The sequence below is a fragment of the Salmo salar genome, chromosome 05, assembly GCF_965601325.2.
Source record: "Salmo salar chromosome 05, fSalSal1, whole genome shotgun sequence".
In the NCBI taxonomy this organism is placed as follows: Eukaryota; Metazoa; Chordata; class Actinopteri; order Salmoniformes; family Salmonidae; genus Salmo; species Salmo salar.
In genome coordinates, this window is record NC_138295.1 from 43,112,877 (window position 1) to 43,135,517 (window position 22,641).

The following is a 22,641-nucleotide window of genomic DNA, read 5'->3' on the forward strand; positions in this document are numbered from 1 at the left end:
GTAATAAATCAGCTGTAAAATGGTTTTATATAGGCTATGATGGGACCAAATGTTTTCTAATCAGGTCATATGGTTTAAAATAAATAGACAACAACTGAAATTGGACAATAGAACTAACAGGGCTGAGTTCGCTTTATGCAGGGTTGCATCGTGTAATTAAAAAGTCATCACTATTGTGTTGATTGATTCACTTCAGTCAATAAAAATGTCTAGGTAGCCTAGCCACTCAAAGTTTGAATATAAACCAAATTTGATCACATTCACATTTCCTCTTAACACAAATAAATAGGCCTATTTTAGGCTATAAGTACATACAGTAGCTTAGGCTATAAATACATGACGTTACTGCTTCGTTTCCCCTGGCCAGAGGGGATCAGAGTGCATAGGCTTCTCTAGGCTACCTGCAGTTGTGGTTGTTATCAGTAGGCTACAGTTGATCAGACTGAAGCACAGATTAATTGTGCACGAGTTGACAAATTATGACGCAAATTAGTCTAAACAACAGTACTTTGTCCCTATTTTCAATGCTTTTGTGTCAATATTTTTTATTAAACCAAATCAAAAGTGTTGGGTCATATGCCAGTTCGCCACACGCTTGCTGATCTTTGCAACATGGATAGATGGAAATCGCCACATAATGCTACAAATGAAGACACATATCCTATATGTGTGTTTTACTATCTCGAAATGTCAAGTTAGTATCTTGAAATTCTGCGTTAGTGTCTCAATTTTGACTTAGTATCTCGAAATGTTTTGATTGTATCAACATTTTTTTTTTAAAGTTGCGGGAATGGGCTTCCATAGGTAATAGAGGGCCGCCTAACAAACATACAGTATTTCAGTTTTTGCGACTTGGAAAGACGAAAGCTCCTGTTGCAATAGTAGCTGACATGTATGACCATTGAAAGCATGACATATTGTACTCCACCACATATATGAGTATTATTACTCCACTTAGGTAAAATGACAGCATTACATGACAATCAAAACCAAACAAAGTGCCTATAGAATAAATCAAGCAGTAAACAACCTGTGTGATTTCAACATGATTTAATATACAGCCATTCGCAAGGGTCCCATCAAATTATTTATTTGATTTCATCATATGCACATTGATGCCCTGGCTATTCATGGCATGGAATCACTATCAAAATCCATCAGCTTGCAAACAGAACAAAAAGGCATTAAATAAACTTCTGATTTATAACTGATGTTGGAGAAGACATCTGTGGGCAGTTCAGCAATGGTTCAGACTGATGGTTGAAATCTCTTTGACCTCCTGCGGTTAGTATTTTCGTTTGCTCTTGAAGGTCACCAAGCTCAGACCATGTCTAAGTCATTTTTATTTTTTTTTACAATCTTGGTATTTCGGCTATAACGCAATGAGACAGATAGAGGGTGCTATATTAAAAAACAAAGCAGACAAATAGGATGAATTCTCTAGGGTGGAGCCAGGATAGAAGCAGAAAAGCATGCTGAGAAGAGGAAGATTCTTTAAGACTATTCTCTTCTCATTTTGCAAACTAAATAAATAAAATAGATACAAATGCAAATATCTCTCAGGTGATTCCAGTTCCATTCCATTTCTACAATACAGTCAGTCAAAACTACGATCGGTTCCCAAAGCACCACACTGAGTCCATCTGTAACCTTTAGAGAGCAGGTCATCCTCAAGGAGACAACTCAATAGTAATCTGAAAGCAATATGGCCGACAGGGAGGAAAGAAGGCATGAGAAGCAGGGGAGGATTTCAGCAGAGAAGTAGAAAAAAAGTTGATGAGGGCTTCTTGTTTTTACCAAATAGAATTAGCAAAGTAATAGGCAGAAATCAAGAGACAGCAACTAGAGTCACAGAATACAACTCAAACAAATATTGTATCAAACATTTCAAATATTCATATTTAATTGGCCTCAAACAATGACAATACCTTCAAACATTATTGATTTGCTTAAATATACTGTAAAATGTTTAAAGCTCACAGAGAATGTGTTCAGTCGGTCTTTACAGAATTGTGCTGCAATGAGAAATGTCCCCCTTTCCCATGAAGTATCCCAGATCAGAATCATTTAATGTGGATTCACTCACATACTCATACACCATTAACATCTCAAAGGAATCATCATGAATGTTTATAGAAGATATGAAAACTGTACATAATAACAATACCTTGAACATTAAAAACAAGGTTTTTTAATGTATTACTTATCTCCGAAAAGGAGACATTTTTCAAGTAAGAAAATTATGACTGGAGCAACTCCTTTTTTCCTTTTTTTCTTATGGCTGAACAAAAAAAATAAAACATTTAATCGCCAATGAAAGTAGTCCGTGAGAAATGATTAAGTTCAGTCTTTTTTTTTATCAGTGTTTTGTCTAAATGAGTCTTCATGCAGATAAAAAAAGCTAAAATAAATAAATAAAAATGGTGCCATCAAGCCGGTTGCTGAATATCAGTCTACCAGATATCACTTGTGAGTTCCCTTCCAGATAGAGGGACGAATGTGCTGTTCAAGTGGATCTCCTGCTTGCTCTTTCCCATCGTGTTGTTCTGAGTCACCTGTCCGTTGAGCAGCGTCATGGGGATATTGCAGTACATGTGACGGTTACTCAAGGTGGATATCTGCACGGGGGAACCGGGCATCTTATACTCGTAACTACGGGTGCAGTAGTGTCTCATCTGGGGGTGGCCGGCCTGATTAAAGTCTGGGATCTCGGCATGGTGGGCGGGCGCCAGCGAGGCAGACGTGGTCGTCATGGCGATGGTGGAGACCGTCTGCAGGTCGCCGAACAGGCCCTGCTCTCCGGAGTCAAGCACCTGCCGCCGAGACAGCATCTCCTTCCTCTTTACCGGCATCTCGTAAATCACCTGCTTCCAAAACTTGGACTTGAGCTCGTTGCTCTTAGGGCCCCTCCACTTGATGATGGTGAGCACTTTGATGGTGTTCTTCAGGGCCTCCACCTCTTGGTAGTTGATGACGCTCTTGAGGTCAGCACACTCGATCATAATGACTTTGATCTCCCCTGTCACCAGCATGCTGTGGAGCCGTGTCTCCAGCTGGAAGATGCTCCAGCCACGCTTGGCCACAAACTCAGGAGTCAACACGATGATCAGCCGCCTGCTTTGCTCCACGCTTCGCGCCAGGTCCTCGATGTAGACTGGAGAAGAAAGAGAGAGACATACAAAGAGAAATAGGGTGAGAGAGAGAGAGAGAGAGAGAGAGAGAGAGAGAGAGAGAGAGAGAAACAAACAGAGATACACAGAGAGAGAGAGAGATACAGAGAGAGAGAGAGAGAGAAAGAAAGAAACAGAGATACACAGACAGAGAGCGGGAGAAAGAAAGAAACAGAGATACAGCAAGAGGGAGAAAGACAGAATGATACAGAGAAAGGGAAAGAAAGAGAGAGAGCATGTCAAAGAATAGCGTGTAACAAAACATTCATATTTGTCCATTTAGAATTGAGATCACAGCAGTATGAAGCAGCAGGTCTAAAACAACACCCCGAGACATTACAAAACACAGAAGCAACCAACACTCTGATCTATGTCACATTACACCCCCTATAACTACTCCCACTATACCGCCAAACAGACAGCATCAGGACAACACCACACTTTAAAAACACATCACTTTAGTCAATATAGGCTTCTCACTACCCTGACGTATTAATCCTAAACGTGTAGGTGAACATATTACAATAGTAATGTCATTAGTCTGTTGAAAAGTAGGCAAAACATGTACACTGCTAAATATCTATGAGTCATAGAAAACAGGAAGTTGAAGGGAGAGAGCGAGAGAGCGAGAGAGAGAGAGAGAGAGAGAGAGAGATGTAAAGAGGTAAATTCCATTTTAGCTCTTAGCGGATGGCTGGCTCAGGCTGGGTAATGGTCCATAGTGTCCTGCCTTCCCCTGCAGGGGCCCTGTCTTTTACACCTACACGTGTCACATCACACATTGTCCCCCCTCTACCTCAACCACCCACCCCACTGCTACACACACATTGCTCCACACACCACACCCTTAAACCCCACATCTTCCTTCCCTGACACCCAACACCACCCCAGGCACCAGTGCCACCACATGACTTGTGCCCCACCTCCATATCCTACTACAAACCCACATTCCTATACATACGACGATTAGCATGAAAGTCAACACAAGGCCTAATCACATTAATAGCACTATAACAGAGATCACAAGAAAGAAAACACGAAAATAAACATAAAAAGGCCTAAACAGTTGGTTAAAACACTCGATACATCATCTTATTATTGTTGGGCCAAACTAAGCAACCTAGAGTAGGAGTGCTGATCCAGGATCTGTCTATGTAATCTTATTCATTATGATCTATGGCAAAACTGATACTAGATCAGCACTCCTACTCTGAAACGCTTTGTGGACACGGGCCCAGATCTCTAACTTCCTTTACACGGCACAGTATCCAGACTGTGGTTAATGGAGCATGTATTTAAGAATAAACCCCCTGAATATAAAAGGCTCTAAAAAAAACACCACACCTCCCCTCGGGCAGCACACAATTGCATTATCTAGTCTAAAGACTGAGTATTCTAACTAAATGTTACTCAGACCCAATTTACATTTGAATGATCGTTCTTTACACCCATGCAGCTTAATCGATGTGGCTTAACGTGAAAAGATGACATATACAAGATTGTCTTGTATTAGGCTATTCACTTAGAAATGCTTTTTTATGGGGGAATGGGATCTCCCCTCACACATATTAAGAGGCAGCGACCTCAGCTGAAGAATGTGCTGTGTGAGGGACTTTGTTCAAAGTAATCTACCACACACATTATGTGGCAGTGGCACCAGAGCTAAAGGAGCTTGAGACTGTCTATCAACCTTTTTTTCTGGCTTATGATGAAAGATAACGTGTCAGACCTTTTCAATATGGAGGTATTAGCGGCAGCCTGAAAATAGTACTCTGAGCACAGTGAGCACCAAAGCAAGCCTCACAAATGAGATCCTTTCTCCTTACTTGTGTATAAAACTTTAGCAATGTAGTGGAGAAATAATGAGGCCAATGTTAAATAAAGGATACACTTAGCAGGGGTAGCAGCTCAACCCTTTGTTATGTGTTGTTTTTCCTGCAGGGCCCCAAGTCTCGTCTAGTATGGATATTGAGATAATGTTGTGTTTTTCATGGACAAATCCGTAATAGATTCAACCATAAATATGTATTGGGGGTAATGTTCAGACTGCTAATACAGAGGCACTATACTGAGAGAGTTCAAAAAGGGTCAGAGAGATTCATATCTTTACAATGTTACATTAACATATATTGATATTAATTTAATAAACATTCAGATGTTTAATTGGCAATGAAATATGTATAAATATGTTAACCTTGCGATGTTGGTGGATTTGATTTGAAATGCTCTTCCTTTCATTTCTTGCCAGTTCCTAACAAAATTAATGATGGAAGAGCAACAACACATTGCAATTTCACGGTCAATTTGCTGTGCATAAATAGTACAATTTGTATGGGCGGGACTGAGCTAGAGTGCTATTTTAAAAAATGTCTCGCCCCGTTTTTCATATGCTGATGATTACGTAAATCAATTAATACAAATAATTGCTCTATCTCTCTCTCTCTCTCTCGCACTCTCTCTTTCTCTCTCTCTTGCTCTCTCTGTCTCTGTCCCCCCCTCTCTTTATGAACAAATGAGGCGTTTAAACACGTTGTTATTTGGTCGTGTTGGCCTGATCTGTAAATGCGTTGGTACTAATGATGGCAGCCTGCCTCTCAAGGAACTGAACACTTCTCTATAATTCATTACCTATGCAGCACTGTCAATACACCCTACTGAGTCCCATGGCGTGCCAGTGAGCAAACACACTTAGAAAGCAGTTTATTTATGTAAGCATGGCTTTGACCAGCCTAAGGAGTTTTTGATTTATTTTGAATTCACTGCATGTTAAATTATGCAAGGAATGGACATTAGTTTGCAATATATTTGTTATGCAAGGTGGGAACATAATTTTTTGTATGGGGCAAAATGCCATAGGTGGAGAGATGTGTGTGTAGGGCCTATGTGATTGTGAGTGTGCTCGTGTGCATGTACCTTTGGCTGTGTGTATAAAAGTATAACAAGATTAATTGACATACAGTGGAGTCGGAAAGTATTCAGACCCCTTGACTTTATCTACATTTTGTTACGTTACAGCCTTATTCGAAAATGAATTAAATACATTTCCCCCCCAGTCAATCTACACACAATACCCTATAATGACAAATTGAAAACAGGTTTTTAGAAATTTGTGCAAATGTATTAAAAATAAAAAACTGAAATACTTTATTTACATAAGCATTCAGACCCTTTCCTGTGAGACTCTAAACTGAGCTCAGGTGCATCCTGTTTCCATTGATCATCCTTCAGATGTTTCTACAACTTGATTGTAGTCCACTTGTGGTAAATTCAATTGATTGGACATGATTTGGAAAGGCACACACCTGTCTATGTAAGGTCCCACAGTTGACAGTGCATGTCAGAGGAAAAACCAAGCCATGAGGTCGAAGGAATTGTCCGTAGAGCTCCGAGGCAGGATTGTGTCAAGGCACAGATCTGGGGAAGGGTACGGAAAACTTTCTGCAGCATTGAAGGTCTCCAAGAACACAGTGGCCTCCATCATTCTTAAATGGAAGAAGTTTGGAACCACCCAGTCTCTTCCTAGAGCTGGCTGCCCGGCCAAACTGAGCAATCGGGGGAGAAGGGCCTTGGTTAGGGAGGTGACCAAGAACCCGATGGTCACTCTGACAGAGAGCCGGAGTTCCTCTGTGGAGATGGGAGAACCTTCACTCAACCAATCAGGCCTTTATGGTAGGGTGGCCAGACGGAAGCCAGTCCTCAGTAAAAGGTACAGTTTGCCAAAAGGTACCTAAAGCACTCCCAGACCATGAGAAACAAGATTCGCTGGTCTGATGAAACCAAGATTGAACTTTTTGGCCTGAATACCAAGCGTCAGGTCTGGAGGAAACCTGGCACCATCCCTACGGTGAAGCATGGTGATGGCAGCATCATGCTGTGGGGATGTTTTTCAGCGGCAGGGACTGGGACACTGGTCAGGATCGAGGGAAAGATGAACGGAGCAAAGTACAGAGAGATCCTTGATTAAAACCTGCTCTAGAGCACTCAGGACCTCAGACTAGGGCAAAGGTTCACCTTTCAACAGGACAACGACCCAAACTACAGCCAAGACAACGCAGGACTGGCTTCAGGACAAGTCTCTGAATGTCCATGAGTGGCGCAGCCAGAGTCCGGACTTGAACCCCACCGAACATCTCTGGAAAGACCTGAAAACAGCTGTGCAGCGACGCTCCCCATCCAACCTGACAGAGTTTAAGAGGATCTGCAGAGAAGAATGGGAGAAACTCCCCAAATTCAGGTGTAAAAAGTCAAGGGGTCCGAATACTTTCCGAATGCACTGTACATCAAGCTTATGTAATGTACTGGTAAACCATACATACAGTTGCTGAATTACATTTCCTCGCTGCTTTTACCATACATGTAACTATTTTACACCAATTACACTCCCAAATAAGATGCCAACACCAATAAACGGTACAGTAGCTGCCTTGTGGAGATGGGAGATCCATCATTGACAGATAACACAATATATGCAGGCCCTCAAAGCACACCACAACACACACCACCCTTATATTGGCGATGACAGAACAAATACAGCCACGGCAAAGGAGATTAAGATGTGCATCTGTCTTGATTCTTCTTGACAGTCAAATGAATTCTGGGCAGTGGGTGGAAGCCTTCCCACTAGGGACAGAGTTGGGGAGATGGAGAGAGGGAGGGATGGGTGGATGGATGGATAGAGGAAGGGAGAGAGAGAGAAAGAGAGATGGATGGATGGAGGTAGACCTAGATCACAAAGAGAAGCCCTCCCATGAGGGACAGCGATGGGGGGGGCGGGGGGGATGAAGGGATGGGAGGGATCACTCACTGCTGTGACTGCTAGGGATGAGGTCCCGGTCGGGGATGAAGAGCTTGTATCCGTAGTGTTTCTCCAGAACATCTGGGAGGATCTCCAGTGCAAACTGCTCCTCTTCACTGGAGCCCCTGTTCATCGAATCCAGCTCCACTTTGGTGTAGGACAAATATGCATCATACTCCTTGTTGTCTGTGGGTGAAGAGACAAAGACAAAGAGACAGTTTTCTGTTACCAAATGAGAATTCTAGATGAATATGAGTATGACATGACATAGTTGTTTAACAACAAAAAAGCTGTATGTCTCTATTGTGAATGTATAGCAAGGGGATCTATCCTAGAAAGTGACAACCATGTCATAGAATTGTGAAACTTAAATCCTAAAACAAAGAAGTGTGGATAGAGACAACTATGGGATAAGTGGCCAAAATGGTAAGTAATTCTGTGTCACTAAAATAAGGAGCATCAGCCCCTAGATCTCATGAATTTCAAACAGATACTTTTTTTTCTCTCACATGAATCCTTAATACGGTGACAATACCTCTTTTGTTACAGTCTCCGGGGGCGCTGAGAGCTGTGACTGACCTTTTCCCTGCTCTGAGAATCTCACTGCGTGGGCTATAGGCCCAGAACTGGTCATGTAGGACACACCTAGCCCAGCCCCAGGTGACACACACTCACCGTCCTCTGTCTCGTCACTCCCAAAGTGTCTCCGGTAGCAGAGCGTGATCTCCACGTTGTAGCACTTGTAGATGGCCGTGAAGAAGCCCAGCAGAAGGAGGATGGCTCCTAGTCCACCGGCCAGCTCTAGCCTGTACATGTCTGGTACAGGAGAAAGAGAAAGAGACAGAACAGAAAGATAGATATGATACATGTCTGGTAGAGAACAAATATAGACATACAGAGAGAGATAGATATGAAGAGTCTGAGGAGAAACAGAGAAATAAGACACTTACTGCCACAACATACTAACATTACTCAAGTCATTTTCCCCTACCACAATTCCTCTGTATCTTTCTACTAAAGAGTGTTTTCGTTGCAATGCCAACAGAAGCTTACGTTCACAGTTCTTGGGGGCCTATAGGGTTAAATTAAGTCATTTCCAAGTGTTCTGTGAGGAAATACTGCATGAAGAACCAAGCATTCATCTGAATTGAGTTCAATTGAACTGTCATATATATTCTTTATGAGAAACACAGCAGAAAGACAGAGATATGAGAACATTTCTTCGTTCTATGCTTTCACACACAATATTGAAGGTGTGTGTGTGCGTACGTGTGTATGAAAGGGGGCTGAGGGGGTGCAAAGCTAGCTAAAATCGTTCATGTTTGCTCTGCTGCCATTCACCAAATATGAGCCATCAATCTTAGCTGCAGTCACTCCAGATGATAGTAGCATAATTTCTCATCCTGCATCTGTCAGACATTACACTATCTGTCGGGCCACTCGTCACTGACACACAGCACTGGGGTACTTGGTAGATTGGTGTGTGAACGCACTCATCTGTGAAATCATAAAACCTTTAAGAAGAGAGGGATGATGGGTCGGCGTGCCATTTCCTTATACATTCTGTTTTTATCAAAATAGGTATATGTCCTATTGAGCTAAACCACTTCAGCAATCTGGGCCTGTATTCATAAAGCATCTCAGAGCAGAAGTGTTGATATAGGATCAGGTTCCCACTGTCCTTGTAATCTTATTCATTATGATCTAAAAGGCAAAACTGATCCTAGATCAGCGCTCCTACTCTGAGATGCTTTATGAACAGGGGCCCTGTAGTCATCCCTGTGAAACCACAATTCAGCTGCAGTTGAACAATACAAGGAGATTCCATTGCCATTCACTACAAGCATTACTCTAACATCCCACACATATACAACACAGATCAATACTGTGAGTAGAGCCCTCAATGTTTATTCTTGATTATAATGTGCTCCTCCATTATGTTGCATGTGTTCTGTCATGTGTTCTATGGGCCGTGATGATTAGTGTTTAGCCCAGTGAGCAGTGACCAGTAGAGGTCTCTGTAGCCTCACTCCAAGCCCAGACAGTGTAGAACACAGGACCACTCATTCCTTCTCATTGAGAAACCTGAACTGAACTAAACTGATGTCCAAAGTAATAGTACAGTTCTGTACTTCCTACTAATATTTAAATACTGAATATTCAGGACACTCATTTGCTGAGCAATATTTCAAAACTGGAGCGGGAAGGATTTCTCATGTTTTATGGGGAATTAAATATTTATGGACCAAATATTTGGATGCATTTCTTCCCCAACACAGCCTTGTCTGATCTAGTCTGTGCTGTCCTACATGCTATTTGTTTACATATTTTCCTCAATTTGAATGGCTATCAAAATTATACAGTTCACTATATGACTACGAACCTAAAGTTAATAGGTACAAATTACGCCGTTTTCCTCATTAATGGAAATATGAATGTGCTCGAGGGTCTGAAATACATTTTTGAATGAATTGTTTTCCTTGTGAAACGAGACACTTAAGCCACAACAATGCCTTGAGATGATGACTCAGCTCTTTGGGATGTTAGGAGGGCATTTGGGATTAATCTTTCATGCAATATTGTAACATAAAATACGTAAGTATTATATTTGATTCCATTAGAATAATTTTGCCCTTTGTGACCTGCTACAATACTTTGTTGGTGCATACAAAGCAGACAATTCACGGTTGTAGTTTTTCATTGTGCTGAGGCTATGAAACATATATTTGCTCTCAGCCAAAATCTAGTTTACAATGCACTTATAAAGCTGTGACTCAAGCATATCTGCCTTTCCAAGACAAAGAGAAAAGGGGATCAAAGTCTGCTGTCTGCAAACTCATGCTCTTTCAGTACTCATGGCTTTCACTAAATACCTAGCAACATTCATCTCCATACAATCGCTTCCTAAATGTATTTCTCTAAGTATACATCTAAGTTTAGCCAGGTTCCTTACCTTTGCCCTCATTGAATGATACATATAGAATGACACAGTATTATTAGACAAATTTGGCAGGAGGAAATGGGGTTTTAATTAGTCACTGCCCAAATGGGAAACGGAGATAATGCTCTCACCCCTAATTGACTGTTACTTGCACAAATACTATGTGACAATGGTACCCCCTGTCTCCTCTGACCAATCTTAGGCTGAATCTGAACTAAATTAACTGCTTAGCATGAGTCAGAGGTTGTGCTCCTCCCTACGCATAATCAGAGAAAGACAGGGAGGGAGGGAGAAAGAGGGGGCAGAGAGAAAGAAAAACGGGGAGGGAAGAAGGGAGGGAGAGAGTGAGAGAGAGAGGGAGAGAGCAAGAGCGAGAGAGGGAAAAGGAGAGAGGGGGGGGTGAGGGGAGAGAGGGAGAGAGACAGAAATGCAGAAAAATAGGAAAAGAGAGATAGAAAGGCAGATAAAGATAGAGATAGAGAGATAGAAAGGCAGATAAAGATAGAGATAGAGAGATAGGGAGAGGGACACTATCAGTGTCTCTCAGTGAGCCTTGGGTGTTTACCCTCCTATACTTAACCACTGGAAGGACAGAACCAGAAGAAGAAAGGTCATCATTAGTTGTGGCTTTAATCACCTGTCCCATTAGAAGAGACACAGCGGGACACCCCCCTCCAGGAGGGGATGGCGAGGGAGGTGGGATGGCGCTGAGGCCTGGCGCTGCACCGTCGCACCCCTCCCCAGGGAGACATTACCCATAATCTGTTAGCCTAAAGTGTTGCTGTCATAGCAGCAGCTTTAGCAGAAGCAGCAATTCGGAGCCCAAGCATACCTTTCTTTTGCAGGATGGCGCTGCCACTCCTCCGCCCAATATGGTTCTCCACAAAGCAGGTGTAGTTGCCCAGGTCCGTCTCCTCCACTGCATCAAAGGTTAGGGACAGCTCCACCTCTTTCTCCCCTAGATACTCCTTCAACACCCTGTGTAGAGGAGGAGGAGGAGGAGGAGGAGGAGGAGGAGGAGGAGGAGAGAGAGAGACAGACCTCAGGGGTGGTGCCATAGCCCGGAGAATAGAGGATCCTACTTTGGTAGATAGTGGAGGACAGAGATACATCTCGCATAGTGGCTGTTTTCAGAGCCAGGACCTGGTTCCACAATGCAGCTAACAAGAGTTCAGCACTGAGGTCATCCTTGATAGGCATAGATTCTGCCCCGGAGTCCTGCTGTTGACTTTTGCCATTAGAGTGGAGCTGGAGAGCCAACACACACACACACACACACACACACACACACACACACACACACACACACACACACACACACACACACACACACACACACAGACACACACACACACACACACACACACACACACACACACACACACACACAGCTCACAGAACGGGACCGCCAAGTGCTGAAGCACATAAAAATCGTCTGTAACACTCACTACCGAGTTCCAAACTGCCTCTGGGAGCAACGTCAGCACTAGAACTGTTAGTCTGGAGCTTTATGAAATGGGTTTCCATGGCCGAGCAGGTGCACACAAGCCTAAGATCACCATGCACAATGCCAAGCATCGCCTGGAGTGGTGTACAGCTCACGCTATTGGAGCGGGACGCGCCTGGAGTGATGAATCACGCTTCACCATGTGGCAGTCCGATGGATGAATATGGGTTTGGCGGATGCCAGGAGAATGCTACCTGCCCGAATGCATAGTGCCAACTGTAAAGTTTGTTGGAGGAGGAATAATGGTCTGGGGCTGTTTTTCATAGTTCGGTCTAGGCCCCTTAGTTCCAGTGAAGGTAAATCTTAACGCTACAGCATACAATGACATTATAGACGATTCTGTGCTTCCAACTTTGTGGCAACAGTTTGGGGAAGGCCCTTTCCTGTTTTAGCATGACAATAATCCCGTGCACAAAGCAAGGTCCATACAGAAATGGTTTGTCGAGATCGGTGTAAAAGAACTTGACTGGCCTGCACAGAGCCCTGACCTCAAATCCATCGAACACCTTTGGGATGAATTGCGAGCCAGGCTTAATCGCCCAACATCAGCCCCCGACCTCACTAATGCTATTGTGGCTGAATGCAAGTCTCCACAGCAATGTTCCAACATTTGGTGGAAAGCCTTCCCAGAAGGCTGTTATAGCAGCAGAGGGGGGACCAACTCCATATGATTTTGCCCATGATTTTGGAATGAGATTTTCGAAAAAGCAGGTGTCCACATACATTTAAACTCAGTTTTTCACAATTCCTGACATTTAATCCTAGTAAAAATTCCCTGTCATAGGGCAGTTAGGATCACCACTTTATTTTAAGAATGTGAAATGTCAGAATAATAGTAGAGAGAATTATTTATTTCAGCTTTTATTTCTTTCATCACATTCCCAGTGGGTCAGAAATGTACATACTCTCAATTACTATTTGGTAGCATTGCCTTTCAATTGTTTAACTTGGGTCAAATGTTTTGGGTAGCTTTCCACAAGCCTCCCACAATAGGTTGGGTGAATGTTGGCCCATTCCCCCTGACAGAGCTGGTGTAACTGAGTCAGGTTTGTAGGCCTCCTTGCTTGCACACACTTTTTCAGTTCTGCCCACAGATTTTCTATTGGATTGAGGTCAGGGCTTTGTGATGGCCACTCCAATACCTTGACTTTGTTGTCCTTAAGCCATTTTGCCACAACTTTGGAAGTATGCTTGGGGTCATTGTCCATTTGGAAGATCCATTTGCGACCAAGCTTTAACTTCCTGTCATAGGCGTCGTAAGGATTGGACCAAGGCGCAGCGGGTAAAGTGCTCATCTTCTTAGTTTATTTAAAGATAACACTTAAACAAAATAAACAAACGACGATAACAGTTCCATAAGGCACACAGGCTATACAGAAAATAACCACCCACAAAACACAAGTGAAAACAAACTCAACTAAATATGACCTCCAATTAGAGACAACGACAACCAGCTGCCTCTAATTGGAGGTCATTGCCAAAAACCAACATAGAAATAGAAAACTAGATATACACATAGAAATAGAAAATATTGAACATAAACCAAAAACACCGAAACACACAAAACAAACACCCCCTGCCACGCCCTGACCAAACTACAATGACAAATAACTCCTTTTACTGGTCAGGACGTGACACTTCCTGACTAATGTCTTGAGATGTTGCTTAATAAATATATCCATAAAATAATCCTTCCTCACGATGCCATGTATTTTGTGAAGTGCACCAGTCCCTCCTGCAGCAAAGCACCCCCACAACATGATGCTGCCACCCCCATGCCTCACGGTTGGTACTATTGTTTGTACAGATGAACGTTGTACATTCAGGCGTTTGGAAATTGAACCAGACTTGCGGAGGTCTACTATTTCTTTTCTGAGGTCTTGGCTGATTTCTTTTGATTTTCCCATGATGTCAAGCAAAGAGGAACTGAGATTGAAGGTAGGCCTTGAAATACATCCACATGTACACCTCCAGTTGACTCAAATGATATCAATTAGCCTATCAAAAGCTTCTAAAGCCATGACATCATTTTCTGGAATTTTCCAAGCTGTTTAAAGGCACAGTCAACTTAGTGAATGTAAACTTCTGACCCACTGGAATTGTGATACAATGAATTATAAGTGAAATAATCTGTCTGTAAACAATTGTTGGAACAATTACTTGTGTCATGCACAAAGTAGATGTCCTAACCGACTTGCCAAAACTATAGTTTGTTAACAAGAAATTTGTGGAGTGGTTGAAAAACAAGTTTTAATGACCCCAACCTAAGTGTATGTAAACTTCCGACTTCAACTGTATGTATGTATGTATGTATGTATGTATGTATGTATGTATGTATGTATGTATGTATGTATGTATGTATGTATGTATGTATGTATGTATGTATGTATGTATGTATGTATGTATGTATGTATGTATGTATGTATGTATGTGCGTATCCTTATGCTCCACCCTCCCACCCCTCACCCTTTCTAGCCTCATCTCGCAGCCTGGGTTGGCCTGTGTCACGTGGCCTTGTATGTTTATCCAGGGGAGAGCTGGGAGGCTGGCGGCTGACGGCCCAGGCCTGGCTGATGGAGCATTCTGTGGGCAACTTGCTTGCTGTGCGGAGGGGAGGTTGGAGGGTCTGTCAGGGGGTTATTCGTGGTAATCCCTGTCTCGGGCCAAATCCATGGCCCATTGCCAGCAGATTGATGTGTCTCGGTAGTGCGGGTGCTGAGCTGTCATGGCTCAGGGAGGAGGGAGGTACGGGGGAGTGAGGGAGGGATGGGGGAGTGAGGGACAGGGGCCATGTGGGCGACACTGCGGCATCCGAACCTGTACATCTATGTTAGGAACGAGGACACGCTTCTAGTGGTGGAAAGGAGGCGATGGTGTAATTAGTGGTGGTGAGCCTGCTGCCTGGCAGTGTTCCTCCGCTTGGCTGGAGGAAAACAAAACCGGAGCAGAGGAGACATGGTCAGTCTGCGGCATAAAACAAACTCTCCCCCGCAGGAGCACTTCAACTCCTCCACCCCAAAATACAGAGCAGCTCTTTGCAGTGTCAGTGGGAACGACTGATGTGATGCTCGGCTCTGACAGGCGATTTGTGCAGTGTGAGAGGTCATTCTGAACGATGAGCTACTTGCTAAAACTCTCCAGAATATTCACAGTCGGACACACGCATACGTTTACGCACATCCTCACAAACACACACGAGCACACAGGCGCACACGTGCAGACAAAGACAGACAGAGACACACGTGCGTGCGCGCACGCACACACTAAACACACACATACACACTCTCTCTCTCCATCTCTCTCTCCCTCTATCTCAGATTGCATTAGTACACCAGGAGCGCTGAAAGAAACTGGGTCAGAGCATTTTACTGCACTAACCTGACCTGGACTTCTTTGTATGAATTCCCAAACATATTTATCATGAAAACTGGCACAGCCTTTGTTCTTAGGGTTATTAGACCCTCTTAAATAAGCAGCCTTTTCTACTCTCCCTTCTTAGTCATAATTCTTGGCCGTTCACCAATATTGAGGCAGACAGATAATTACAGTCTGCCTGTCAACAAATAACTCTTCACTGTATCTCCTCTGTCTCAACCCTCTTTGACCATTCAAGTGCTTTAATCTGCTTTTCATGATTCATTTCAGTATGTTCCCGCTCTCATCTGCACAGCTGAAGACATCCAGCCTCGTTTGGTTAGTAAGAGAGAAAAATGGATAGGTTTTGTTTTAGTCATGTGTGCTGGGATGTGGTGGCAGTTACAGGCATTGTTCCTAGCCAGTCCAGGGAGAAGACACTGGTTTTTGATAGGAGCGGGAGCCAGGAGTAACGTTAGATAGCAGATGTCTAATTGTAGAGGTGGGCTCTGGTGTGGAGGAGTCAGTTCAGTTGTTTTGAAATCCATTGTGTACTTTATGACTCTGAAATGCTACTTGCTACTCCAGGCTGGGGAGGTGAGAGACTTTTATTTGTCATTTAATAGTATTGGTTCAATTTACATGACAGCTTTATGTGGTAATTACTAGCTTCCTTCTCTTTGAGGAGATCAAGGTTTCCAACAAGAGGAGAAGCTCTCACTCTTACCACTTTCAATAGCAGCAGTTTGCTTTCGTTAAATTAATGTTACATGATTTCTCATTGTACGAGTGAAGATTTTGCTTCTGCCCCTTTAGACTGTAGTACAAATCCTGGGGCTGATATTGAAGCAGAAATCCCCCCTGCTGATGGAGGTATTATAAGCTGTCAGTCATAATTAATACCTCACACTGGACAGCACAGGATGTGGCCGCTGGCACATCACACTCCTAATGACTCCTGATGATGTTTCACACCCACAAGACATTACTCCACAGACCTAATGGGGATAATATTGGGGAGGATGTTTTTTTTCTTCTACCTACAAGTAACACTGTCAGTCACATCCACTCTAGTATCTGTATGTAAGCAGAAACTACAAACGTCCACCATCAGAAAAATAAAAACAGGAAAAGTTTGCAGTGATAGATACAGTACCTGACTTCACTTTCTTTAATGTGACCTGCCAGCTCCTCCACAAACTTCTCCCCTTTCATCCAGTAGATGATAGGTCTGGACTCCCCGCTGTAGCCGAAGAAGGCCTTACAGTCCAGACTGAGGGGCATACCTGGAATGACAAGGAAGGAAGGACGGCAACATACTGGTCAGCGTTTATTTGAGAGAACTGAGGAAAGAGCCCCCACTGGCACACACACGTACACATGGCTCACGCAGACGCGCGCACACACACACACACACACATGGGGCCGTAACAAGGGTTTGAGTTTTAATGAGGTCCAGAAGGGGGCAGGGGATTTTTTGAAAGTTGAAGCTCATTTACTGCATTTCTATACAACTAAAACAGTTTAGAAAATGCTATTTGGAGAACAGCAAAAACATGCAAAAATTACCCCAGCCATTATCACCGTGGCTGCTGTAGGTTCCTTCACCTCAGTTGATCTACAAACACATAGCCTATTATCTATACAATTGTAATGGCACACCCCTGAAAGGGGGAAAATATGATAAATGATTCACTCTGCCACAAAGCATCAGCGAATGTTCAGTCAGTTGTAATGATGTTTTGCATAAAATCATAAACTCTTTACATAATATCTATTATCTCAAATTACATAGCGTTGACGTTTGTATTTCCAGGCATTATTAATCAAGCTCTACACAAACAGACATCAATGGAGCACACAGAGGCTATACAGACATGCCTGGTGCCCAAATTGATGACGTATGTCGCACAGCGAGAATAGAATTGAGACCAATGGATTCGGTTCAGCCGGTTCAGTCAGTTGTCCTGATGCGCCCTTACCAGCTAGCTAGTTTATGCTTGTGGCTAGAAACTTGATTTAGAATTTGAAACTTCTCTGCCGAAATTGGGACTTTTATTCATACCGGCCTTGACGGCATCCCTAGCCGCGTCCTCAGAGCATGCACAGACCAGCTGGCTGGTGTGTTTACGGATATACTCAATCTCTCCCTATCCCAGTCTGCTGTCCCCAACGCTTCAAGATGGCCACCACCATTGTTCCTGTACCCAAGAAGGCAAAGGTAACTGAACTAAATGACTATCACCACATAGCACTCACTTCTGTCATTATGAAGTGCTTTGAGAGGCTAGTCAAGGATCATATCACCTCCACCTTACCTGTCACCCTAGACCCACTTAAATTTGCTCACCGCCCCAATAGGTCCACAAACGATGTAATCGCCATAACACTGCACACTGCCCTATCCCATCTGGACAAGAGGAATACCTATGTAAGAATGTTGTTCACTGACTATAGCTCAGCATTCAACGTCATAGTACCCTCCAAGCTCATCATTAAGCTTGAGGCCCTGGGTCTCAACCCCGCCCTGTGGAATTGGGTCCTGGACTTCCTGACTGGCCGCCCCCAAGTGGTGAAGGTACGAAACAACATCTCCACTTTGCTGATCCTCAACACTGGGGCTCCAAAAGGGTGCGTGCTCAGCCCCCTCCTGTACTACCTGTTCACCCATGACTGCTTGGCCATGCACGCCTCCAACTCAATCATCAAGTTTGCAGACGACACAACAGTAGTAGGCTTGATTACCAACAACAACGAGACAGCCTACAGGGAGGAGGTGAGGGCACTCGGAGTGTGGTGTCAGCAAATCAACCTCTCACTCAACGTCAACAAAACAAAGGAGATGATCGTGGACTTCAGGAAACAGCAGAGGGAGCACCCCCCTATCCACATCGACGGGACAGCGGTGGAGAAGGTGGAAACTGAAATGGTCCACTCACACAGACAGTGTGGTGAAGGCGCAACAGCGCCTCTTCAACCTCAAGGAGGCTGAAGAAATATGGCTTTTCATCTAAAACCCTCACAAACTTTTACAGATGCACAATTGAGAGCATCCTGTCGGGCTGTATCACCACCTGGTACGGAAACTGCACCGCCCGCAACTGCAAGGCTCTCCAGAGGGTGGTGCGGTCTGCTCAACGCATCACCATGGGCAAACTACCTGCCCTCCAGCACACCTACAGCACCTGATGTCACAGGAAGGCCAAAAAGATCATCAAGGACAACAACCACCCGACCCACTGCCTGTTCACCCCGCTACCATCCAGAACGCGAGGTCAGTACAGGTGCATCAAAGCTGGGACCAAGAGACTGAAAAACATCTTCTATCTCAAGGCCATCAGACTGTTAAACAGCCATCACTAACACAGATATCGTTGTCTCTGATTGGGAGCCATACTTTGTATATCTGATTGGGAGCCATACTTAGGTAGCCTGTTTTCCTTTGGGTTTTGTGGGTAGTTGTTTTCCATTTAGTAGTTTGGAATCCTGACGGAACTGTTGGCTGTCATTTTGTTTCTTTTGTAAAGTGTTCTATTTCTTCATTAAAATACATGATGAGCACTCAACACGCTGCGCCTTGGTCTACTCTCTGCAACGGCCGTTACAGAATCACCCACCACAAGAAGACCAAGCAGCGTGGTATGGAGGAACAGAGGGTTATGGACTCCTGGACTTGGGAGATGATTTTGGACGGAAAGGGACCCTGGACAACACCTGGGGAGTATCGCTGCCCGCAGTGGAAGATCGAGGCAGCGAAGGCGGAACGGCGATACTGGGAGGAACAGGCAGGTCAGCTACGGGAGCCTGAGAGGCAGCACCCCAAAACATTTTTGGGGGAGCACACAGGGAGTTGGGGTAAGTCAGGCAATAGACCTGAGCCAACTCCCCGTGCTTACTGTGGGGAGAGTTTGACGTGGAGAGCACCGTGCTATGCGGAAGTGCGCACGGTTTCGCCCATCCGCACGCACAGGCCGGGGCGGTAGATACCAGCCCCCCGCAAGTGCCGTGCTAGAGTGGGCATCGAGCCAGGACGGGTTGTGCAGGATGGGTTGTGCAGGCCGTGCGCTCCAGACCTCCAGTGCGTCTCCAGGACCCTGTCTATCCTGTGCCTGCTCCCAGAGCCAGGCCTCCTGCATGTCTCCCCAGCCTGGTGAGTCCTGTGCCTGCGCCCAGAGCCAGGCATCCTGCAAGTCTCCCCAGCCTGGTGAGTCCTGTGCCTGTGCCCAGAGCCAGGCCTCCTGCAAGTCTCCTCAGCCTGGTGAGTCCTGTGCCTGCTCCCAGAGCCAGGCCTCCTGCATGTCTCCCCAGCCTGGTGAGTCCTGTGCCTGCGCCCAGAGCCAGGCCTCCTGCAAGTCTCCCCAGCTTGGTGAGTCCCGTGCCTGTGCCCAGAGCCAGGCCTCCTGCAAGTCTCCTCAGCCTGGTGAGTCCTGTGCCTGCTCCCAGAGCCAGGCCTCCTGCATGTCTCCCCAGCCTGGTGAGTCCTGTGCCTGCGCCCAGAGCCAGGCCTCCTGCAAGTCTCCCCAGCTTGGTGAGTCCCGTGCCTGTGCCCAGAGCCAGGCCTCCTGCAAGTCTCCTCAGCCTGGTGAGTCCTGTGCCTGCTCCCAGAGCCAGGCCTCCTGCATGTCTCCCCAGCCTGGTGAGTCCCGTGCCAGAGTCGCCCGCCTGTCCGGAGCTGCCAGAGTCGCCCGCCTGTCCGGAGCTGCCAGAGTCGCCCGCCTGTCCGGAGCTGCCAGAGTCGCCCGCCTGTCCGGAGCTGCCAGAGTCGCCCTCCAGTCCGGAGCTGCCAGAGTCGCCCGCCTGTCCGGAGCTGCCAGAGTCGCCCGCCTGTCCGGACCTGCCAGAGTCGCCCGCCTGTCCGGAGCTGCCAGAGTCGCCCGCCTGTCCGGAGCTGCCAGAGTCGCCCGCCTGTCCGGAGCTGCCAGAGTCGCCCTCCAGTCCGGAGCTGCCAGAGTCGCCCGCCTGTCCGGGGCCCGCTGCGAGGGTCCCCAGTCCGGGGTCGGCGGCGAGGGTCCCCACTCCAGAAGTGCCACCTAAGTGGGCCAAGCCGAAGGTGGAGCGGGGTCCCACACCAGAGCCGCCGCCGTAAGGAAGGCCCACCCGGACCCTCCCCTTTAGAGTCAGGTTTTGCGGCCCGGATTCCGCACCTTTGGGGGGGGGGGGTACTGTCACACTCTGGCCATAGAGAGGGTTTTGTTCTCTATTTTGGTTAGGCCAGGGTGTGACTAGGGTGGGCATTCTATGTCCTTTTTTCTATGTTTTGTATTTCTTTGTTTTGGCCGGGTATGGTTCTCAATCAGGGACAGCTGTATATCGTTGTCTCTGATTGGGAGCCATACTTAGGCAGCCTGTTTTCCTTTGGGTTTTGTGGGTGGTTGTTTTCCGTTTAGTAGTTTGGAATCCTGACGGAACTGTTGGCTGTCATTTTGTTTATTTTGTAAAGTGTTCTATTTCTTCATTAAAATACATGATGAGCACTCAACAAGCTGCGCCTTGGTCTACTCCCTGCAACGGCCGTTACAGAGGTCATCCCCATCTTCAAAGGGGGAGACACTCTAGACCCAAACTGTTTAAGACCTATATCTATCCTACCCTGCCTTTCTAAGGTCTTCGAAAGCCAAGTTAACAAACAGATCACCGACCATTTCGAATCCCACCGTACCTTCTCCGCTATGCAATCTGGTTTCCGAGCTGGTCATGGGTGCACCTCAGCCACGCTCAAGGTCCTAAACAATATCATAACCGCCATCGATAAGAGACAATACTGTGCAGCTGTATTCATCGACCTGGCCAAGGCCTTCGACTCTGTCAATCACCACATTCTTATCGGCAGACTCAACAGCCTTGGTTTCTCAAATGACTGCCTCGCCTGGTTCACCAACTACTTCTCAGACAGAGTTCAGTGTGTCAAATCGGAGGGCCTGTTGTCCGGACCTCTGGCAGTCTCTATGGGGGTGCCACAGGGTTAAATTCTCGGGCCGACTCTTTTCTCTGTATACATCAATGATGTCGCTCTTGCTGCTGGTGATTTTCTGATCCACCTCTATGCAAACGACACAATTCTGTATACTTCTGGCCCTTCTTTGGACACTGTGTTAACTAACCTCCAGACGAGCTTCAATGCCATACAACTCTCCTTCCGAGGCCTCCAACTGCTCTTAAATGCAAGTAAAACTAAATGCATGCTCTTCAACCGATCGCTGCCCGCACCTGCCCGCCCGTCCAGCATCACTACTCTGGACGGTTCTGACTTAGAATATGTGGACAACTACAAATACCAAGGTGTCTGGTTAGACTGTAAACTCTCCTTCCAGACTCACATTAAGCATCTCCAATCCAAAATTAAATCTAGAATCGGCTTCCTATTTCGCAACAAAGCATCCTTCACTCATGCTGCCAAACATACCCTTGTAAAACTGACTATCCTACCGATCCTTGACTTGGGCGAAGTCATTTACAAAATAGCCTCCAACATTCTACTCAGCAAATTGGATGCAGTCTATCACAGTGCCATCCATTTTGTCACCAAAGCCCCATATACTACCCACCACTGCGACCTGTATGCTCTCGTTGGCTGGCCCTCGCTTCATATTCGTTGCCAAACCCACTGGCTCCAGGTCATCTATAATCTTTGCTAGGTTACGACCTGCCTTATCTCAGCTCACTGGTCACCATAGCAGGACCCACCCGTAGCACGCGCTCCAGCAAGTATATTTCACTGGTCACCCCCAAAGCCAATTCCTCCTTTGGCCGCCTTTCTTTCCAGTTCTCTGCTGCCAATGACTGGAACGAATTGCAAAAATCACTGAAGCTGGAGACTCATATCTCCCTCTCTAACTTTAAGCACCAGCTGTCAGAGCAGCTCACAGATCACTGC

General features: G+C 45.5%; 1 protein-coding gene across 1 annotated transcript in view; it reads right to left on the reverse strand.

Moving 5' to 3' along the window:
* Positions 1-1,033: 1,033 nt before the first annotated feature.
* The window catches only part of LOC106604955 (X-linked interleukin-1 receptor accessory protein-like 2), a 135,686-nt gene continuing 114,078 nt past the window's right edge, over positions 1,034-22,641 (reverse strand). Inside the window, exons 6-10 of the mRNA XM_082974924.1 lie at positions 16,924-17,053; positions 11,739-11,884; positions 8,641-8,781; positions 7,975-8,151; positions 1,034-3,154 (exon numbers count right to left, since the gene is read on the reverse strand). Coding sequence (XP_082831050.1) covers positions 2,454-3,154; positions 7,975-8,151; positions 8,641-8,781; positions 11,739-11,884; positions 16,924-17,053 — 1,295 coding nt within the window. The 3' untranslated portion in view covers positions 1,034-2,453. The remainder of the gene's footprint in view (positions 3,155-7,974; positions 8,152-8,640; positions 8,782-11,738; positions 11,885-16,923; positions 17,054-22,641) is intronic.